Here is a 17378-nt window from a genome sequence, read left to right as displayed (position 1 = left end):
CCCGGGGGCGCTGTGCGGGGCGCGGGGGCCGAGGCGGCGCTCCCGCCTCTCTGTGGTGGCGGCGGCCCGGGCTGGCGGCGGGCGGCGAAGATGGCGGAGCCGAGCGGCGGCGGCGGCGGCGGCGGCCCCGGGGCCGGGCCTGGCGGGGACGGCCAGGCGGGACCCGGCGGGGCGCTCATCCGCGTCACCGTGAAGACCCCCAAGGACAAGGAGGAGATCGTCATCGCGGACGGCGCCTCCGTGCGCGAGGTGAGAGCGGGGGCGGGCCGGAGGGGGCGGAGGGGCCTGAGTGGGGCTGGCGGAGGCGTGAGGGGCGGGGGGGGGCCGGTTCGGGGGCGTTCACGGCCCAAGACAGCGGGATGAGGGGTTTTTGGGGAGGCAGCTGAGTTTGGAGACGAGGAGGAATTGTGGGGGGACGTGAGAAGCGGGGGAAGGGGGATTTTGGCTGGGGTGGGGTGTCAGAGCGTCCTGTGGAGCTCTCGGGGATCGGGTCAGAGCTGAGGGGGCCGGCGGGGCGTTCTTGGGGCAAGTCGGGCCTTTAGGCCTTGCTGGAGCCAGGCTGGGAGAGAGCCGGGAGACCGGGGGCAGGGCAGGTGCTGGGGGCCTTTGGGAGAGGACAGGCCCGGACGGGGGGAGATGGTCCGGGGCGAGGGTCACCCGTCGGCGGGGTCGTGGAGTTCAAATCCACGTTTGATGGGGCGTGCGAGGGGTGTGTGAGGGCTCAGAGAGCGGCTTTGGGGGGTGGTGGCTGTGGGAGGGGTGTGAAGGACGGGGTGGGGTCTGGGGGCTCGGCCCGTGGGCTGGGCTGCGTGGAAGTGGGAGGGGAAGAGTTCCCGGAGCGGAGGGTGTGGGAAGGGTTTTGGGATTGCGGGCAGAGCCGGATGGGTGCGTGGGGAGCTCTCGGGGGGTGGGGAGCTGGGGGTTGTGGGGTGGGTCTGGACCCCTCTGGGGCAGATTCCCCCGATGAGGGGAGAGGAGCTGGGCAGATGTTTGGGGCCAAGGTTGGATGGGAAGGAGGAAAGGGAGTATCAGCCCTTCAATGGGTGGGCTGGGAGGGTTCTGCTCCTGCCAGGGAGCAGGAGTGGCCTGGGATTGGCAAGGACTGGCTCCGCACTGTGGAAGTGGCAGCGCCCACTGGGACAGGGTGTCATTGGCACAGCCAGGCTGGCAGTGCTCTTCGGTCGGGCACAGGGCACGAGGGTGGCGTGTGAAGGACCTGGCAGGGATCTCTGGGCAGCAGGTCATGGCATGGGCATGGGCTGTGCACGTGTGGCTCTCCTGCTCCTTCCCAGTCAGCTCTGGGGAGCCCATTGGTACAGGGGGTGTGGAGTGAGGGCTGTGCAGGGGGACACGTGGGGCTGTGTGTGGAGAGACGTGGAGCTGTGCAGGGAAGGCTCTGAGCTGTGGGGCCAGGGTGACCTGAGGACAGAGCTGTGCTCTCCCCAGCCTAATTTTTAGGGTTCTGGTGTGAAGGCAGTGAGCTCTGGGGCAGTTGTGTACTTTGCACTCTGTCCTGGCCTTCCCCTCTGAATCCCCTATAGTTTGTGACTTCCAAGGGGAAGGCTTTATTTTCTCCAAATCAGTTTGGGAATGCCCTGGCAGAGCCAGCAGTGATAGTCGTGTTGGCAGGTGTTAATCCCAGCACACCACACAGTCCGTGTGTCACAGGGAATTCAGTTGCAGAAATAGGAATTAGAGAAGACCTAGTTTATTTCCATTGGCTGATAAAGGATTGTTCCCTTTTCCATAGAGCTCTGTCCTGTATTGAATCAGAGTTGGGCTTTCCTTAGGAAAAAAGCTCAAATGAGCAGAGACAAAACCAGTTCAATCACTCGGAATAAACGGTGTGTTTGGGTTAGGCCTGAGACACACTTGGTCTGGCTTTGGAAGCTTTCAGGTTTTGTCAAGAGAATGACTCTGTTCTTTCCAAGATTTACTCCATGTTTTGTGAGTGCAGAGCTTGTCTTTGCTTGGTTTTGGTTTTCCTAAATGCCTCAGAATCCTCAGCAACTGGTGACTGAGTGGTGCATGGGCCTGGCACTCCCTTGTGCTGTTCCCAGAGTGGATGTGGCCCCTGGAGCTTTATGTTTCTGCTCTCAGTCCTTTGCCTGAAAAATGCTGTATTTGTTTTTCAGTTCAAAGAAGAGATTTCCAGGCGGTTTAAAGCCAAACAGGATCAGCTGGTTCTGATCTTTGCTGGGAAGATCCTGAAGGATGGAGACACGTTGAACCAACATGGGATCAAAGATGGGCTGACTGTGCACTTGGTCATTAAGACTCCACAGAAGTAAGAGCTTGGTCTGGGGGACTGAGAGCAAATGGGGGCTGGGAATAGCTGATGGAGAGGTTCCTGATGAGCTTGGCCAGGCTCTCCCTGCCTTGGCTGTGCCACACAGCAGTGGGGTTTATCACTCACCTGGGGTCTGTTCCACAGGTTTGTGGCAGGTACTTGGCAGGATTGGTCCTTTAACATCAGTTGTGTGTGTGGCATTGTGTATTTTGAGCCTTTAGAATTCACTAATCTTGGAAGAAGCCATTGGAACTTGATATTGGTTCTAACAAAGCCAAGTTGCTGATAACAGAAATTACTTTCCCAGTGAATTTCTGTTGCTGTAGAAGGCAATTCCCAACTCCTGCTGTGTACTGTGCTCTCAGCCTGTGTCTGTCAGGTGCCATGGGAGGCACACACTGTGTTCAGAGCACTGTGGGGCACAGCAGTGGGTCTGTGTGGCCCCTGAAGGCACAGCTGTGTGGGCGAGTGCACACGGTGGGTGTTCCACCTCGGGAGTGTGTGAGGGCTCCGGCTGTGCCATCACATGCACAGAGCAGTGTTGGGGTCAGCTCCATGTGGTGCTGTGGGTGCACCCCGAGGCAGCTCCCACTGGGAACAAGGCTCATGTCTGCACCACCAACTTCATCCTGAGAAGGGCACACAAGACTGACTGCAGGGTCCTGCGGGTTCAGCTCTTCCCAGCACTGTCCAGAAGGGTGGTGAGCACGGAAGGATTTTGGGAACAACTGCTGTGCTTCAGGTGCAGCCACATCTCTTGAAAGCCCTTCAGAGCAATGCCTTGGGCTCCAGCCATCGTGTGCCTGGGCTCTTGGGGAGCTCCAGGGCAGCGTCTCTCTGCAGTTCTGCCATCTCTTGGGAGAGCTGCATTAATCAAAATGGGGTTTTTCCCCTGGTTTTTTTTTCCCACCTGTTTTTCACAAAGACAAGGATCTGTATTGTCAGGTTCTGCGGGAACCTCTGTCTGGATTCTGCCTCTACAGATAGCTGAAAAGCCTGATGCTCTTTCCACTGTCTCCACAGCAAATGTGGTACTGGTGAACCATTTCAAAGGGTGAATCAGAGCTGTCCTGAGCTGCTCATTTTTCTCCTGCCAATAGTCCTAGATAAGTGCTTACTGAAGACATTACGGCCTCTTCCTGTGCTGAAACCAAGTGCCCTTTCTCCAGCTTCCTTCTTCCTTTTTTGTTCAGCTTCCCATTACTTTGTTTCCCTACTCTCTGCCTCTCTCAGTGGCCACTGGTTTTCAGCAGCAGTCAGGTGAGTCTGGACAGTGGACAAGGAGCTTTGGGATTCATTTTTTGAGTCCTAGTTAAGACTGAAAAAGGAAAAGGAGGTAGAGAAAAGGAATATTTCTTGGTTTGGAAAAGAAGAGGTCAGGAAATCATTGTTCTTATTTTCAGAGCTCTAATAGCATTATTTGAGGTAAAGTTAATTTTGTGGTCTAATTTCATGTGAAAGCTCTTCAGCACTAGTCCAGGACTCACTGTCATGACTATAGAGACTTTAGAGAATCTTTAAATGTTCTGTTTCAAATTCCCATAACACTCCTTAGGAGGAACTGTGGTGACAAGGTACTAAACTGGGTTGGCTTAGCAAAGGCAGAATCCAGCACCTGTGGTGGCCTGTGGCACAGTGACTGACTGCATGTGTTAAAAGAAGCTCCAGACAACTGGTGTTGGATGCAGGAGCCTTGCATCAAGGTATAGCCAGTGAGAGAGCTGGGAATTTGGAACCAGACTGGCCAGAAGCATTCCATAGCTTTGTGGGACAGGTGCTGGTGCCTCACACCTCAGTCTCCCTCCCTGCAGAGTAATGCTGGTCCTTCCTTTTGCCTGAGGAGCACTGATAGGAATATTCAGAAGCACAGAGTCTTGTTTATCCCATGCACTAGCCCTGCTGCAACCTCCTGTGGTTTCTGTGGTAGCAGCAGGAGGATTTTCCTGTTTGGAGCAAACTCATTGCTCACGGATATGGCTGAGGTAAATAGTTCAGTGGGATTCAAGGAAGAGCTGGATACAATTCAGGGTAAGACCCGTCCAGCTGCTCTGCATGGGCCAGGGCAACGTGTCAGGGTCTGTAATGCATCAGGATGGGAGGCAGATTCCAGCAGATAAAACGCATTGGGATCCATGCAGGCACAGATGGGACTGGAGTTGGGGGTGGCTGCTGTGGGGGTGACCCGTGTGCCGGGAGCTTGATCAGCGTGGGGGGCACATCCCATGTCCCTGCAGAGGACTCTGCTCGCCCTTCCTGAGTCCCAGGAGTTTAACACTATCTCATCCTTTGCAGGGTCCAAGATTCAGCATCTGCTGCTTCTGCCCCCAGTGCTGCTTCTGCCTCCACTGCAACCCCCTCTTCTCCTGCTACGCCCTCTCAGCCATCCACATCCAGCAGCGCCGGTCCGGATGCAGGGAATGGCAGCAGACGGAGCAGCGGGTCGGGGACCATGGGAGGTCCTGGAGACGGAGGCCCCAACAGTGCTACATCCATCCTGTGTAAGTAGGGGCTGTGAGAAGGAGAAATTTCCTAGGGTTAGACCAAGAAGTCAGGGTTCTTGACCCCCATTGTTGTCTCTGCTTGCTTGAGTCACTCCCACAGCAAACCTTGGTGTCCCGGCTCAGGGTAATGCCACAGCCCTCAGTGAGGTGTGTGACAGGGGTGTCCTCCCTCAGAGATGGCTGCCATAGGAATATGGGTTACCCCTGGGTTTGTGGGGTGCAGTTCAGCTGATGTGCATGTCCTGTTTTTGCAGCTGCTCACAGTTACTGACTCATGCCTCTCTCCCCATGTGTTCTCTCTCCAGCTGGCTTCGGTGGCATCACTGGGCTGGGCAACCTGGGGATGGGCTCTGCCAACTTCATGGAGCTTCAGCAGCAGATGCAGCGGCAGCTGATGTCCAACCCAGAGATGCTTTCCCAGATCATGGAGAATCCCTTGGTGCAGAACATGATGTCTAACCCTGACCTCATGAGGCAGATGATCATGGCCAATCCCCAGATGCAGCAGCTCATGGAACGAAATCCAGAGATAAGCCACATGCTGAATAACCCAGAGCTCATGAGACAGGTGAGTCACACCAGGGCCGTGGTAAAGAGCATTCAGGAGAGTCTTTGTGGACCAGCTTCAGTGTCTGCTCTGCCAACGAGGAGTGGGAATACCAGAGCATTTTGGAGATTTCTTCCTTCCTGCTGTGAGCTCCCCACAAACAGATGGTGGTCTTGAGTTATGTGAATTCTGATTACACAACCCACATCCTTGCAACTATTATCGCCCTTTCAAAGCTATTGAATCCATGGTGTGTTGGGGAAAAAAGAATGCTGGGATTATCCTAACATGCTGCCTACAAGGCTGCTGTGTTCTGATTCAGGAATGGGAGTAAAAGCATTGCCAGAGAAGTGAACTACTGCAAAAGCTGTTTTTTTCTCTCTAGTTCTCTTGACAGATAAAGTACAGAGCCCAGGTCTGTACAGCCAGTGTTTCACTACCTATATCAGTAGGGAGCACTAGTGTAGGCCAGGATCCCAGAGGGCTCTGATTTTTCCCAGAATAGAGAGAACCTGTGCCCGAGAGGACTGGCTGTCCGGAAGACTGAAGGTTCATCAGAAAGGAGCCCTAGGAGCTGAGAGCCTGGGTGTTAATAGCCCTTGACAGGACTCTGCTGTTTTCCAGGAAGGCTTGTCAGGAGGGTTGTGCTGAATGGGCCTAGTTTCCATCTGCTTCTCAGTTATCCTGCTTTCAGTTGTGTTGGGCATACATGGAATTCCAGAGCTGCAGGACTAAATCGTGAATAATCCATACATAAGCAGCTCCTCAAATGAGACCTGGATATTCCTTGTGCAGGGAAGACCCATCAGAATTCTGGAGAGGGTGGAAGGATCCAGCCTTTTCCACCTTCCTGGTTGTTGACTGTAGTCCATCCAGTCTGAGTGGGAACTTACCAGTGTTAGAAGTTTGAATGTCCTGATACTGCTTAGAAACAAAACAGTCTCATCCAGCTGAACCAAGGCTGAGAAGGAAGAGAGGCTGAGCAAGGCTGGGGAGGAGCTGGGATCTCTGGGCTCCCTTTACTTGGATAAATGATCTCTCTGCTCTCTGCCTGTGAAACGGGTTTAATTATCCTCCTTCTCCTGGGAGCTGAGATTTAACTCTTTCAGGGCTTGGCTGGTGGATCAGTAGAAAACCGCTGGGCTGCTGACCAGGCTCTTGATCCACCCTGGTCCTCCATGGTGCACATGGGCATGAGTTTTCCACCTTTTCCTCCTTCTCCCAGACGATGGAATTGGCTCGTAACCCTGCCATGATGCAGGAGATGATGCGGAACCAGGACCGTGCTTTGAGTAACCTTGAGAGCATTCCAGGAGGATACAACGCCCTGCGTCGGATGTACACAGACATCCAGGAGCCCATGTTTAGTGCAGCCAGGGAGCAGGTATTGGCTGCCTTTCTGTAAGTGGGATGCAGTGAGGGAAAGGGGTCTTTCCCTGGCCCCCCATCCTGGTGGGGCAGCTTCCCTAGAGCATGGCTGTTCGTCCCTTTGCTCCAGTGCAGGTGCTGGCCTGAAGTGCCTGTTGTTACATGGGTTAAGGTGTCAGAGCAGAGACCTGCCCTGGCTCCTCCAGTCTCCCAGCAGGCTGGATGCCAGCCATGGCTGATGGGCAGACCCCTGTCGCCTCATTAGCACAGCCCTCTGCTCCCTGGATTAGCTGGAGCCTGACGCCTTCGAAGTGGAGCTGGCTCAGATCCAGCTGGCTGGGAGCACAGGGGAAGGGAGCACAAGTCTAACTGCAGAGGGCTGTGCAGACACGCTCCAGTCCAGCATTACCTACTGGTATGTCCGGGCGCTGGTTTTGCCGAGGTGTTTTGAAGCCCTGCATTTAGGAGCCAAATCTGGGGCTGTGGCCACTCCTGAGCCTGGTCTTTTTCCAAGCAAGGTGTGTTGTAGATTGCAGATTTCTCAGGAGGCAAATCATGGCACATGTTTAGCATATTCTGGACTTGGCTGAATGTGATCAGCCATTCCCTGGCTCGCTCGGTGCTGGGCTTGGTCTGACCTTCTCTGCTGGGACTAACTGATTCCGGCTGTTTCTTTTTTCTTTCTAGTTTGGCAACAATCCTTTCTCTTCCTTGACGGGGAATTCTGACAGCTCAAGCTCTCAGCCTTTGCGGACGGAGAACAGAGAGCCATTGCCGAACCCCTGGAGCCCCACACCCCCTGCTTCCCAGAGCCAGGCACCCAGCAGCGAAGGGAGCACGGGCTCGGCAACCACCCAGAGCACCCCAACCGTGTCCAACCCCTTTGGGCTGAACGCTGCCAGTATTGGTGCTGGTACGTGAAGGAGGAGCCAGAGAATGCTCCTGGCTGAATAGGTCACCCAGGCTTCCCTGTAGGGCCACTGTGGCATTTGAGCCCTGTCCATAGCTGTTCTCCAGAGGAGGGGTTCTAGCCCATCTGCAAGCACAAATGGATTGTTGTGCTGTGCCTGTCAGAGGGTTCCTTTGGGAACTCTGCTGTCCCCACAGCCCTTAAGAGCACTGCCATGGTGTCCACAGCAGTGTTTGCTGCTGCACAGAGGATGGAGTACAGGCAGTGCTGTTACCAGTCATGTTGTATTTTGGGCATTATAGCAGTTCTCAGGCTCATCAGGGGTTTTCCTTTGTCTTCCCTTCCCCTTCCAGGCATGTTCAACAGCCCTGAGATGCAAGGACTCCTGCAGCAGATTTCTGAAAACCCTCAACTGATGCAGAACATGATCTCTGCCCCTTACATGCGGAGCATGATGCAAACTCTTGCCCAGAACCCAGACTTTGCAGCACAGGTAAAAGTGTTGCAGTCATCTGCTGTTGCCAGCCAGGCTGTGAGCACAGTGTGAGACCAGTTTGCTGCTGGGGTCGGACTGGTTCCTCCTGCAGACACCGGAGTGGAGTGAATACACACAGTTTGGCTGTATTGCTCAACAGCTTTAAGGCAGCCCCAGCTCTGAGCCCTGTGTCTTAGCAGAACTCCTAACACAAGAGATGGCTTTCAGAGGGACATGGGAATGGCCCTTCTCTTCGCCTGGGGCCAAGTGGCTCCTGTTCAATACTGCTTTCAGGAATTGAGCTGTCCCATTTCAGTCCCTTAGCAGGGGAGCATGTTGAAAGCCCAGGGAGGGAGTCAGGGGCATGACTGACCTGTTCTTCATGGCTTAGATGCATAGGGTTTAACAACCCTCTGACCCTACCTACATATGCTGTCTCTTGCTAGATCATGGTAAATGTCCCCCTCTTTGCTGGGAATCCACAGCTTCAAGAACAGCTCCGCCTTCAGCTCCCTGTCTTCTTGCAGCAGGTAAAGGCCTCTGGCTGGCCCTGTGCTGCCCTCAGCCTCTGGCTCCAGAGCTTCTCCCCCAACTGTGGGACAGGCAGGATCTTGGCTGCTTGGTCAAGTACACTAGGAAGCATGTGGGCTTGGGGGGCTGGGCTGAGAAAGGAAGGGGGTTGCACAGGGGAGTCAGAGAAGAAGAGCTTGGTTAGACAAGACAGTCTGAATTAACTCATCTGAATTATTGAAAGGTGGACTCCAAATTAGGCTCATTAAGCTACTTGGAACTGCTGTGTGGACAGTCTCCTACTGTGTTGAGTTTACAAAAATGAATGCGGCTAATTGTGCTAGAGCAGTTGGTTGTCAGGTAAATTAGATTCCAAAGGCCTGTGCCCCCACTTCTAATCTGATTCACCCAGTTCATTTAGGAAACCTGATCTGAGCTCTGTGAGTGACCCTGCAGATGAGCCCTGCGGTGTGGAGCCTCAGAGGAGGATCCAAACGCGCAGGTCGGCGCTGGCCGCGGGCGAGAGGCACAGCTTGGCACTGGTTCAGGTGTAACAGTGGTGGATCTGTGACTGCCCGAGCTCTTCACTGGTCAGTACCATGGTGTCTTTCTGCCTTGGTCCCCAGATGCAGAACCCGGACTCCCTGTCCATCCTCACCAACCCTCGCGCCATGCAGGCCCTGCTCCAGATCCAGCAGGGACTCCAGACGCTGCAGACAGAGGCCCCTGGACTAGTGCCAAGGTACGGAGTGTTCCAGAGTGGGGTCATACAGGCAGAGCTGCTGTGCCCGGTACCAGCAGGCAGAACTGGCTGTCAATTCACTGGGGACATCTGCTTAGGGTGCTCTGTTGTGGGACAGGTGGGTGTGTGCCTACATGCCTCTCTGAGCCTGGCTAATTAACACTTGCTCCTTGCATGTGCTTCACTGGGAAGTCCTTGACCCTTTCTTTTTGGAGAAAAGGTTTGGAATGCACTTGGTCTCTCCCCCATCCTTTGTTTGCAGTATTTGGTGTGTCCCGAACCCAAGAACTTTATCTCTAGAGAGAGATGGACCGATGCAAGGCCGGGTGGGTGTGCTGGGGCAGGCTGGGCAGCCCTCTGCTTGCTGTCACTGGGACACGCCACATCTCAGCAGTTCCCTTCAGGCCTCTATTAGTTCTGCTCACTGCCAGTGCCACATGTGACCAGGACATGGGTGCAGATGGTTCAGTTTCCAGAGCTGCCCTGTAGCAGGATCTCAGCAAGGGCCTGTCCACCTCAGCCTGCTGGCTGCCCTGCTGCCCTGCTTTTGAGGGATGCCCAGAATGCCAGCGTGTTGCTGAGTGTGCCCTGCCTTCCTCTGCAGCCTCGGCTCCTTCGGCATGCCCCGAATGCCCCCGTCCTCCACAGGAGGAAGCACAATCCCGGAGAACCCTGTTCCCTCCGCTTCGACGCCGGCCAGTGCCTCTCCAGCCGGGGGTGGTAACCCCCAACAGCAGCTCATGCAGCAGATGATCCAGCTGCTGGCCGGAGGAAACTCTCAAGTACGTAATGCCAAGCAGCTGCTGGGACAGGCAGGGAGGTCCCCAGGGGAGTCTCCATCTCACTCTGCTCGGGGGATGTGGTCCCCAATAGTCTTTCGTGGCTGTGGTACTTTAGACCAGGTTTGCTGTAGAGGTCTGGCTGGTTCTCTGGGGTGTGGAACCCTTTGCAGAGGTTTAAGCTCAGAGTGCTGAGGATCCTGCTCTCCATTCTACTATCGCCGCCATCGGTACCAAGCCAGGACTGACTGGTGTGGCTGCTGTGACACAGGCTAGGGGGGACATGGGGGACCCTGCCCACACGAGCCTGAAGCTGAGCTCGGGGTCCCTGTGCATATGTGGCTGTCGGCCCTGCCTGTGTTGGGTGCTGCCTCTGCTCTCTGACTCCGAGATCTGTGTCCTTTCCCTCGCAGGCGCAGAGCCCCGAAGTGCGATTCCAACAGCAGCTGGAGCAGCTGAATGCCATGGGCTTCATCAACCGTGAGGCCAATCTGCAGGCGCTCATCGCCACCGGTGGGGACATCAACGCAGCTATCGAGAGACTGCTGGGCTCCCAGCCTTCCTAAACTCTGTCCTGCTGCCCCACGACGTCAGCACTTGCATCCATACACATGCACAGGGGATCTTTCCGGAAAGCCCGCCATCATTTTCATATCTGACAGCTGTCCATGTATTTAAAACAAAAAGATACAGCTTAACCCCTGACCTTCCTACTAAGTTAAGATTTCATGTTGAAATGCTCTTTAACTGGCTTGTATGTGGATTCCAGTTCTCATCGTGGCCACAGAGACTTCAGATGTGTATTTTTTCCTAAATATGCCCTGTCTCAGACACTCTTCTCTCTCTCTCTAGATGGTAGAGGCGATACTTCTAGTTACTTACCTGAATGATTGTGTTTTCCGTAGCTTGATTTTAACTGTACATGATTCCCTCCCCTAGCCCTCCTTTCAGGCAAATATTTAAAAAATTGAGCCAAGTTTGGGGATTGGTTATTTCTCTCAGCATCTTATTGGAAATGGATCAAAAGAAAAATTGAATTTACCTGGAAATTTCTGATGTCATTTGTCTTAATGTTCCTTGGCATGAAAGGAGCCCATATCCCTCACTCACAGGTTCCTCTGATCTCCTGGTAAAGGGTTAATGGGTGCAAAAACTGCATTTGAAGTGTGGTCTCTATCCTCTTGGGGTGGTGTGACAGGGCCCAGGGTCTGCGGGGACCAGGTGTGCTGTTCTTGGGCTTGAGCTGAAGGTGCTGTGCAGAGGAAGTGTGTTTCTGCCCAAGCAATGTGGCTTCTGCACAGTGGTGTTGGAGGCCATTGACTGTGCTCAGTGGGCTCATTTCTCCAAGTGTAAAAACTAAAAAGGAAATGGGAAAATAAGTTAATGACCTTTTTGCTTCACTGGAAAATGTTGAAGTTCATGGTCTTCCCAGTTTAGATCCATCCTCCACCCCATCCCGCCATTCTGGTGTGTTTGAATGTTCTGACCCTCCAAGAAACTTCCCAGGAGCAGCAGGGAGGTATTTCCCAGGAGCCTCCATGGCTGTGTAATTTGCATACACCATTTTTATCAAAGGAAAATAAATGCGCACAACCATCTCTCTCCCTGGATCCCTGTCTCGTCCTTGCCTGCCTTGGCTTGGCTGGGCCGGTTCCCAGTTACTTGGGATTAATCCACACTGTCCCTTGTGCTCACCTCAGTCAGGTAGCAGGGATGTCATGCTCCCTCCCCACCTGGCCCAGCTGCTGCCTTCCCTTGTGGTAGGACACTCTGAACACTTCAGGAATGCTGCTGAAGCTTCCCAAACTCCAGCCCTCAATGTGCCAGTTTGGAAGCTTCCTTTGAATTAGAATTAGCAATTCACAACCCTGGGAACGGCTGTGAGCTGGGAGTTAGTGTTGTTTGGTAGTTTTATGTTTCTTCTGGTGTGGGAGGATTGGGCAGTGAAAGAGAAGGGGAGAAATCCCAGTGCTGCTTCCTGCATACCTGTAAAACCTGCTGCACCCAGTGGCTCCTGAGCTGGAGCTGGGCTTGATGGGTGCTCGTGTTGCTGAGAGTGTAGGTGGTGGTGCAGAAAACATGCGAGTGTGCAGGCTGGAACTGCTCCTTCCTGTGTGTGTACATCCCAACGAGACTGCCATCCCTTGGAGGAGGATTTGGAAAGCAGCTTTAACCTCTTCCAGAGTCTGTGCAGACATGTGGGTTGCTTTGTGCAACCTCTCCTCAGAGGTGGGAAGTTTGCACTGAGCTGTGTGGGGATGGGAGCTGGAGGGGTCAGAGCTCTCCCCAAATGTCACTGATCAGTCCCTTTGCAGCTCAAAACAGTTTCCTGAAAAGGCTTGCAATCCTTGTGACTTCCTGGATGTCCCCTGCTGGCACTGAGGTCTCTGCTTGCACATGCCAGCTTTTGCAAGGAATGTGCTCATGGGAGGATGGATGGGGCAATCAGGGAAGGGAGGGAGCAAAGGGAGCAGGGGGTCATAGGGAGGCAAATGCCCAAGGTGCGTTTGAACCTCCGAGGAGCAAAATTGGTCCCAACCCTGTTGATTCTGGCTGGGCAGAAACAGTCCTTCCACCCTCCTCAGTGTCAGCAAGGTGTGACAGTGGTGTCAGTCACCCCAGTGCAAGGGATCTGTGTGTGTGAGGGGATCTGGTGTGAGGGATCTGCCTGTGTGTGAGAGGAATGTGTGTGCATGCAAGGGGATTTGTGTCAGAACAGGGACTTGGGGGAATGGAGGGATCCAGTGAGTCCAGAGCTGGCTGGAAATAAATCCATGTAGTGAAGAGATCCTGCATCTGTGGGCAGATGTTTGTGAACCAGTGAGGAGAGTCCAGAGCAGTCTGAGAATCACAGAATGGTTTGAGTGGGAAGACAACTCACAGCTCATCCAGTCCCACCACCTGCCATGGGCAGGGACACCTTCCACTAGACCCAGGTAGCTCCAAGCCCCGTCCAACCTGACCTTGGATGCTTCCAGGGATGGGGCAGCCATAGCTGCTTTGGTCAACCTGTACCAGGCCCTCCCCACCCTCTCACATCCTCACCCTCCTAACATCTAATCTCAGTCTCTCCTCCTCCAGTTTAAAACCATTCCCCATTGTCCCCATCACCATCTGCCTGTGTAAAACGTCTCTCTCCATCATTATCACAAGTTCCCCTTAAGTCCCAAAAGGTCATGAGTCCTTACAGACTGTTCACTCAGTCCTTGGCGTTTCTCTCTTGTTTAAGCAGGAAAACACATTTCTCCTGTCTCTCCATGTCACAGCATCTGCTCTTGTGTCACTCTGGGACCATTCCTCACCTGCTGTCATCCCACCAGCCAAGATGCTAAAATAGAGATACAGAGAAGCCTGCAGCCTCTTGTGTCCACCTGATGCCATCTCCCAGATCTCCACCCTTCCCAGCAGTCTGGGAAAGCTGTCCACTCCATGCTGCTCCCGGGGGCTTTTCCCTACTACCCATGGGGAAGGAAAGTTGTTAGGCAGAGCCTGTGGCTTCCCTGGTGCTGCTGGCAGGAGAATGGGACCATGGGGTGGGACACGGTGGGGCTGAGATCAGAGAGCTTGGAGATGTGATGGATGCAGCTGGTCCAGCCATGGGTACCCACAGGGGATTGGGGGTCTGGCCCTTGATACCTGCAGGGGATGAGGGGTCTGGGCCTTGGTACCCCCAAGGGATGCAGGCCTGACCTTCCCAGGCTCTGAAGAAAAAGGCACTTTGAACGCTGGTGGGAAGGAGCCTTTTAGTGAAACCTTAATCCCCTCCAAAGCTTTCCCCAATCCCTGATAATGTGCTGTTCAAAAGCCCATTTCAAAAGGAACCACCACACTTTCTCACTCTCATATCTCTCCTTCCCCAAAGAATTGCCCAAAGGTGTTCCCACTGACTGTTTCCTCTCGTTTCACTCCAATAAATAGAATTAATTCTCTCAAAACATAAGGGAAGGAGCAATTTCTGCAGCAGGTAGAGGTGAATCCGCCTGATTGATTGGGAGAGATTTCTGCTGTCAAGGACACATTTTCACTTCATTCCTCCCCCCTTTCATGGAGGGAATCCACAGCCTTTTCCCACAATATCCGAGTGTAACAGTTGCAACTTCAAAATCAAACCTCAGAAATGTGGAGGAGGGAGAGATTGCAGGAAACCAACATTCACATTTCTTTCAAGAAACTGTTTTTTATTACTAAGATCCATGACATGAGCTGTTTCCTGCAGCCACAGACCTGATCATGGCAGGGGCAAGTTCAAAGTGACTCAAGAGAGGGTCAGTAGGGAAATATTCCAGGGTTAAGAGGTCATGGAAAATATATATGTGTGTGCATGTATGTGGAATTGCTGCAGCACCTTTGCTCAGTCACAGGAGCTGTGAGGAAAGACCAAATGATGCTCCTTGGCCTCTCTGCTCAATTTTCCAGCATTTTGGGGCAGAAAACCATGATTTAGAGCTTGGTTGGGCCATGGCCAGCCCAGCTAACTGCCTGCAGCATGACCTAACCATGGCACATTTGGGCACATTGCTCCATCTTGGTTTATTTTTAATTCCTCCTTTTGGTTCCCTGTCACTGCCCACCCAGTGCTGGCTGAGTTTCACTGGGGTTTGCTGTGGGTGTTCCCAACTTGTGGGGTTACCTGTGTCAGAGCCAGTGCTGCCCACCAAAGAAGGCAGTCAGTGCTCAGGGCAGGACTGAGACTGGGATTTCTTGTTTGCTCCCTTTGATTTTGGAAACAAAACCACAAGTCTTCCAGACTGCCCCAGAGCTGACAGATGAAGGGTGGTCCAGACCCTCACCAGATCTGCCCTGGGACAGAGGAAGGGAGAGGGGAGGCATTTGGGCACCTGCCCTTCCCTCCAGGTCTGGTGGGCCTCTGTGTGGCCCCGTGTAGGTTTGTGTTTGGCTGGTGCCCCTGAACTGGCACCCACAGGTGTACCAGGGGCTGTGTCACCCACGAAGCCCGATGGGTTTCCAATGTGCACTGGGAAAGGTCCAGGGTGCCCAAGGGGCTTTGCAGCCCTTGGCTAGTGCTGGCAGGGGTGACACAAAGGGGTGACACAGTGGTTGTCCCCAGTGTCCTCCCCATGCCAGCAATGGGGCTGAGCCTGAGCTTTGCCCCAGCCTGGCTCTGCTGTGGACAGATGAGAAGCTCCCCAGCACCCCACAGTGCCCCAGGAAGGGGTTCACCTTCTGGCAGATTTTGTGGTGCTGGGGCCTTCCCTCCTGTCCTGCTCCTGTCTTCCTGGATGTCCTGGTGGGAAAATCCCCATCCTCACTGTCTCTGTTTCCCTGCCCATGAACCACATCTGGGGTGCAGCTGTGAGATGGCTCCTCCACAAAAGTCATCACTGCTTTTTTATCCCAGCAGAGAGAGCAGAGAGTGGTGAAACTTATGCCCCACAGGCTCTGGGCTGGTATGGGTTCCTGCCTTGGTGTTGCCCTGGAGATAAGTCCCTAGTCATGGAGGGGAGTGGAAGGGGAAGGGGAGACACAAAGCATGAGGAGATGCAGGAGTGACGCTCTTGGGGCTGGAGCAGGAGGGGGGATGTCCCCTGATCCCTCAACGCTGCTGTCACGTGCCAGAGCTCCAGCAGAAAAAGTATGGAGTGGGTGCCTTTGCTGTGTATGGACACACACCCCAGCAGGCAGCTGTCACCCCCCGTGCACCCCACTGCACACCTGGCACACCCCACACCCCAAGCACACCCCATCGTAACACCCTGCACACCCCACTGAACACCTGGCACACCCCACACCCCGTGCATGGCCCACCATCACACCCACTGCACACCTGGCACACCCCACACCCTGAGCACACTTCACTGTCACACCCTGCACACCCCACTGCACACCTGTCACTTCCCATACCCCACCATCACACCCACTGCACACCTGGCACATCCCACACCCCATGCACGCTCCATCATCACACCCACTGCACACCTGGCACACCCCACACCCCATGCATAGCCCATCATCACACCCACTGCACATCCCACTATACACCTGGCACACCCCACACCCCATGCACACCCCATCATCACACCCTGCACACCTGGCACACCCCAAGCACGCCCCATCATTGCCCCCTGCACACCTGTATGTCTGTGCACACATGGATCTGTGTGCATGTATGTGTGAGTGAGTGCATGTTTGGGTGTGTGCCTGGGCACACGTGCACACATTTTCATGTGTGTGTCTGTGTGCCCCCATGTCCCTCTGTCCCCGTATCTGTGCCTCATTCCCATATCCCCATATCTGTGTCCCCATGTCCCCTTATCTGTGTATCCCCAGGTTCCCCTATGCCCAAGTTCCTGTGCTGCCATATCTGTGCATCCCCTGGTTCCCATATCCCCATCTCCACGTATTCCCATTCCTGTATCCCCATAGCCATGTATCCCCCTCTTCCTGACTTCCCATATCCCTGTATCCCTCTGTTCCTGTATTCCCATCTCTGTGTTATCCCCATTCTTATTTCCCCATATCCCTGTATCCCCATTCCCATACCCCCATACCCTGGCATCCTCGTTTCCCTGTCCCAATATCTATTTATCACCCTGTCCCCATATCCCTCTATCACCCGTTCCTATATCGCCATTCCCATACACCTGAATCCCCCACTCCTGTACACCCCGTTCCCATATCCATGTATCCCCCATTCCCCCATTCCCCGTTCCCATATCCCTGTATCTCCCGTTCCCTGTATCCCCCGTTCCCATATCCCTGTATCCCCCATTCCCGCATCCCCCGTTCCCATATCCCTGTATCCCCCATTCCTGCAACCCCCGTTCCCTGTATCCGCCGTTCCCATATCCCTGTATCCCCCATTCCGGTACCCGCCATTCCCATATCCCTCTATCCCCCATTCTGGTACCCGCCACTCCCATATCCCTCTATCCCCCATTCCGGTACCCCCCGTTCCCATATCCCTGTATCCCCCATTCCCCGTTCCCATATCCCCGTATCTCCCGTTCCCTGTATCCGCCGTTCCCATATCCCTGTATTCCCCATTCCGGTACCCGCCATTCCCATATCCCTGTATCCCCCATTCCTGCATCCCCATTCCCTGTACCCGCCATTCCCATATCCCTCTATCCCCCATTCCGGTACCCGCCACTCCCATATCCCTCTATCCCCCATTCCTGTATCCCCCGTTCCCTGTATCCGCCACTCCCATATCCCTCTATCCCCCATTCCGGTACCCCCCGTTCCCATATCCCGGTCCCACCCCCGCACATGTCCCGCCCCGCCCCTCACGCACG

The 17378-nt window shown here is 54.3% G+C and overlaps 1 protein-coding gene across 2 annotated transcripts; it reads left to right on the top strand.

Moving 5' to 3' along the window:
* Positions 1-57: 57 nt before the first annotated feature.
* UBQLN4 (ubiquilin 4) lies at positions 58-11730 on the top strand. Of its 2 annotated transcripts, XM_071579572.1 has the most exons (11): positions 58-249; positions 2136-2287; positions 4583-4788; positions 5097-5359; positions 6564-6722; positions 7394-7619; positions 7970-8109; positions 8538-8621; positions 9228-9343; positions 9948-10125; positions 10536-11730. In XM_071579572.1, exons 1-11 carry the CDS (start codon positions 91-93, stop codon positions 10686-10688), a joined length of 1836 nt encoding a protein of 611 aa, XP_071435673.1. In that variant the 5' UTR covers positions 58-90; the 3' UTR covers positions 10689-11730. The 2 variants fall into 2 exon arrangements, with proteins under 2 accessions (XP_071435673.1, XP_071435674.1); XM_071579573.1 differs by lacking the exon at positions 8538-8621.
* The last annotated feature ends 5648 nt before the right edge of the window (positions 11731-17378 follow it).

This window comes from Pithys albifrons, chromosome 30, assembly GCF_047495875.1.
Source record: "Pithys albifrons albifrons isolate INPA30051 chromosome 30, PitAlb_v1, whole genome shotgun sequence".
NCBI lineage: Eukaryota > Metazoa > Chordata > Aves > Passeriformes > Thamnophilidae > Pithys > Pithys albifrons.
This window is presented reverse-complemented; position numbering and strand designations above follow the sequence as displayed.

What these genes read in the sequence shown, in the direction of transcription:
- UBQLN4 (XM_071579572.1), top strand. Translation starts at nt 91, where the DNA reads ATGGCGGAGCCGAGCGGCGGCGGCGGCGGCGGCGGCCCCGGGGCCGGG. An exon ending in ACCCAGAGCTCATGAGACAG is followed by an intron (nt 5,360 to 6,563) that starts GTGAGTCACACC and finishes TCCTTCTCCCAG; the next exon opens with ACGATGGAATTGGCTCGTAA. An exon ending in TCCCTGTCTTCTTGCAGCAG is followed by an intron (nt 8,622 to 9,227) that starts GTAAAGGCCTCT and finishes CTTGGTCCCCAG; the next exon opens with ATGCAGAACCCGGACTCCCT.